Source organism: Rutidosis leptorrhynchoides, chromosome 6, assembly GCF_046630445.1.
Source record: "Rutidosis leptorrhynchoides isolate AG116_Rl617_1_P2 chromosome 6, CSIRO_AGI_Rlap_v1, whole genome shotgun sequence".
NCBI classification, from domain to species: domain Eukaryota; kingdom Viridiplantae; phylum Streptophyta; class Magnoliopsida; order Asterales; family Asteraceae; genus Rutidosis; species Rutidosis leptorrhynchoides.
This window is the reverse complement of record NC_092338.1, coordinates 105,856,102-105,861,015: the sequence shown is the minus strand read 5'-3', so window position 1 is coordinate 105,861,015 and position 4,914 is coordinate 105,856,102. Positions and strand designations below refer to the sequence as shown.

General features: G+C 35.6%; 1 protein-coding gene across 1 annotated transcript; it reads right to left on the bottom strand.

The window, feature by feature from the left end:
* Positions 1–896: 896 nt before the first annotated feature.
* LOC139851546 (probable polygalacturonase) lies at positions 897–4,688 on the bottom strand. Its single transcript, XM_071840628.1, has 5 exons — positions 3,988–4,688; positions 2,818–2,938; positions 2,396–2,644; positions 1,674–1,827; positions 897–1,562 (listed from the first exon to the last, which is right to left on the bottom strand). The coding sequence occupies exons 1-5, from the start codon at positions 4,519–4,521 to the stop codon at positions 1,037–1,039; spliced, it is 1,584 nt and encodes a 527-aa protein (XP_071696729.1). The 5' UTR covers positions 4,522–4,688; the 3' UTR covers positions 897–1,036.
* Between the last annotated feature and the right edge of the window lie 226 nt (positions 4,689–4,914).

Sequence of the window (4,914 nt, the reverse complement as noted above, 5' to 3'; positions counted from 1 at the left end):
AGTAGTAGGTGTCTTCCCGAAATTCATCGACAATGAACGACAAACATCAACAGGCGACAACGGTTGAAGACTATCGTCAATCGCCCGATCAAGAATGATCGAATCAGCAACACTCGTACTACAATCGGTCAAAACAATGGCTGGTCCTCCATCAACTGAAGCATTAGCAGAGTGTTGAACAGGAAAGTTGTACACAACAGCGTGCTTGTCATAAACCGATTCCTTAACCCCTTCGGAAACTACTTCAACCTGATGCTCAATATTCTCCAGAGTGCACTGTCCACTAGCCACAACAAAACGATTAGTAGACTCCGACATTTTTTTTGTCAAACACATCGTTACAAACACGATTTAACCCGTTAGCTTCCGAGACCTCGGACACCCAAACGTTAGATCTCGAGCATTCCAAATCTTCACTTTCCAAATTAGCTTCGACCGAATCATGAATGTATTTCGCATTAATTGACCTAATGAAAGCGAAAAGTGATCCCACGTTATCCAAAGTGGATGAGGCATTTGCGATATATATGGATTCACATTATCCAAGAGTGATGTATCTAATAACCATTTCCCTTAAAGTTTTCTCCATTCAAACTACTTGAGGTAAACGACTATTTTTATACATATGTACCCCAACCTTATCCCGTAACCATTTCCGACCCGTGCTACTAGTGAAGTTTGAGCCCGAAACTTCTTGATCAATAATATAAAACATGATGTATCCAATATTAGCTGTTCAGAGATGAAATCAAATGAGATTAGCTCAAATTCAGCACATTTGACCAAAACTAGTGCAAAATCTAATTCCGAAAACCATAAATGGTCTATTTTGACTTTCTGAATAACATTCTATATGAAATTCGTATTCGTATATATTACAAATGAAAACCAAGGAATGACAACAATACATCACCTTACATTCCACTATATCAACATTCCTGCATCTAAAAAAAAAAAAAGAGGCGCCCTGGATTATTGATGACACCTACAACGAGCATTTGAAATAATGTGAAGGTACAAATACACAAAACCATCATTAGACATCATAATCTATGTCTGAAGCATTTTCAGATACTGACTTTTTCACAAGGTTTCCTTGTTCATCATAAAGATCAAGATTCTCGCATGGTTTCGGGAAGATGCTACCTATCACCCGTCCAGAAACATAAGCACATTGGAATATGTGTTTCTTTTTGTATGTAATCCCTACTGACATATCCCTAAAAGTTACGTCCCTAACTCGAATATCTGCACTACCATGTATTCTTACTGGCACGCGCACTCCCTCACCGTGTATGGAGCTATAATTTATGGCCCTGATTACTGGAAAAGCTTTCGGGTCAAAACCAGCATCAGGGTGCTCGTTGTAATCTGTTTTTATAATTATACCCACCCTCACGTTTTCGAAGGTCAGATTTCTGTATGTTATGTCTTTGATGTATGCCCCTCTGCCTGCAGCTGTCTTGATTCGAACAGCCCGTCTCGAGTTCCATATTAGAACATTCTCAATTGTTACGTTTGATACACCGCCTGACATTTCACTCCCAATTGATATTCCAGCACTGTCAGAGTTCAAACATGAATTCGTCACTTTGAGAACAACTCAATCCAACCTTAAACAGTTATTACAATTTAGACCACAAACGAAATAACAAAGCACATTGAAATCTCACCTCACCATAGATTGAACTATAAGGTTTCTGATAAGGATATTTTGTGATGGTCGACCATAAGCAATGCCGTATTGATCCCAACCACTTTTTATTGCAATGGCATCGTCACCAACACTTATATAGCTGTCTTCGATTACCATATCTTCACATGAATCTATATACACCATAACAGGTAAGATATAATAAGTGAAAAGGCAATAAATTCAATAAATGGGTTTGATGATAATGTGCAAAGATTTGAAAGCCACCAGAATATATGATACCAAATATTCAAACTAGATAACTAATATTATAAAATGGGCCCTAGAAGATAGTGTATGTATGTGCTACTGGTTTCTGAAGTTGTAATAACCAGTCATTACATGTTTGATCGTAAAGCAGATCTAATTACTTATCGGATATATAGATTAACCGACCAAAGAAAAGAACAACTTCTTGTATAAAGAAAATGCATTTTGAAAAATCGGAATAGAAGTCTTGATTAGGTTGAAAAGAGAAAATTTATATCCAAAACTGACTATATGACCCTTTACGTAATCAGATAAGTAAAGCAGGGTCAGTACATCCAAACACTAAAAAACTAATACCTCAAGTCACACTTATCAATAAACCAACTCAAATGGAAATCCAAACACATCCTAAAGAGAATAAAAGGTAAAGGTGGTGTTGCAATTAATCCAAGGGAAGTAAACTAAATGGAATGGAAAACGAATTACACTTACCAGGATCTATACCATCTGTATTTGGGGCTTCAAAGAGGGGAGCAAGGATTGTCATATTTCTTATTGTTACATTCTTACAATCATACGGATGGAGTGTCCAAAAAGGTGAATTACGTAACGTAATATTAGATATCACTATGTCACTTGAATACATGATCTGCACAAGTGGGCCTCTTGTGTGGTTAAGAAGCTTTTGACGATACCTCTTCCACCATCTTTTACCCTGCCCATCAATAGTACCATTATGCCCTGTTGTCAGGATTAACAAGGATATAATCAGCTCAAGTATTCAGGTTGCTCCATAATGGTTATATGCTCGCATCTAAAACTGATATCTTAATAAAAACTTATGAATGCAATTACCAAATGGCGTCAAAAGTACATCAAAAGTCATTTTTTTAGGCAACATCAAAAGTCTCTACCTGTGATCACAACATCTTTGAGATTTTCACCATGAATCAAACTCCCATAACGGGATCCGGGATGTTCTCTACCATAACCATAAGAAGGCAAAGGCGGCATTAGAGGCCAAAACCTTTCATCCTGTTAAAACAAAACAAAAATATGTAAGCCATAACATAATATACAATTGCAACAAAATAAAAGATATATGCCGCTTTTGGAAATACTTGGCCCAGTAAATACATGATCATTCTCATCTTGCTATCTTTTCCATTTCTAATGTCTTATTGAATGAGCATCAAAAGCTTCCTTAGTGACATAAACAGTAGCTTGATAGCATAAAAAATATAAAATTAATAGTATCAGCATTCTACAATGTTCATACTCCCTACAATTATCCTTTTAAAAAATCGACTGATATAAGCTCAGATATGAAAGCTACTTAATGATAAACACAAGTTACACTCTAATTTTTAAACAAAATCCTATAGCTGTAATCACAATTTAATGGTTCGTCTTGGTTCAAATAACTGAAAATACAATAACTGTGACATATAATATTAACTTCAAAAGAACGATTTATGCACAAACAAACATTGGTAACAAAAGTTTTTAACTTTCAAGCATCAAGATTCAAGTCATGAGCACAATCAACTGATATAAGCTCAAAATACAAAATTGACAACTAGTTAATAATAAACACAAAGCCGAACAAGGAAAACCTTCTACCTTTAGCATACATTCTAAATTGAAAATTATATAGCTGTATCACAAATCAAGAGTTATATTTACTTCAAAAAGACCATTTCTGCAGTAACAGACATTGTATTGTCATAGTTGAGACTTCTTAGCATCTAATTCATATCAAGACACAAATTAACACTAATAGAAGTTATCGAAGCGTAATGACAAACACTAAAATCTTGTAATTAATAGCTACCAGATTATTCATTTCATATAAAAGTTCATCATCTAGCCTAAAATTCAAGCTATCCACTAGTAGTACCATTCATAATATCTTCGAAACCTTGTGATGTAATACAACTGAATCATTGGAATACATACATGATCTATAAGTATCTATGCCAAAGCAACATTATTTAAAATTTTGTATATGATTAGAATAATGCTTTAACAATCAAAATATGCACTTTTTTATATTACAAGCAAAAAATATATATAATACTTACATCGAGACCAAGTATAACGGCATCTTCAGCTAGAAACAAAGTCATATGACTAGTCAAATTAAACGGCGCAGTCAACCATTTTCCGGCAGGTACATTCAGCTGACCACCACCTTTCTTCCCTAATTTAGATATCATATAAACAGCTTTCTCAAAAGCTAACGTATTCAGTGTTACACCATCACCAACACCTCCAAAATCAGTCAAATTAAACGCCACCGGCCGTAACTTCGGCACGGGATGTCCAACAATCGGTCGCCGGAAAATCAAAAATTCGTCAACGAAATTTCTCTGCCAGATGAACAACGATGCGAATACAACGATCCATAAGAGTGTGAATAACGTTTTGTAAGAAGAGAGTACGCCGGAGATCGAACGGCGGATATTGAATCGCCAATTTGAAGGTGGCGACGAAGCTAGGGTTTCAACCATGATAGTGTAGGTAAATGTGTTGAATTGAGTTATGGAGAATAGGTAATGGGTGAATGGTGTTGATGTATGGAGATATGAGTAGATGAATAGTGAAATTACGGGCATTGAGTTGAAGATGATGGGTTTGGTGAACTAGATTGAGGTTGTTGTGACGTCAAAATTAGGGTTTGGAGTTGAGTAAAGTTGTTGGATTTGATTTGGAATTTTGGGGAGAATGGAGTACGTGGGAAGGGATGATCATTGATCTGTTTTGTTTATTTTATTTTATTTTATTTTTTCATTTTAATAATAATCTTTTTTGAGTTGCAATGTTTACAGAGAAAAGTGATACAGTATTATCCGACCCGGTCACATCGTCACAACAATCACAAACAAAGCAATATACCCACGATGGGTGGGAAATTGCAATGGTGGTGGTGGTGATCACTGGTCAGTGAGTAAAATATTTTCGTTGTATCAATATAGACAAAATTATACATATAGTCCCGGTAGTTTGAT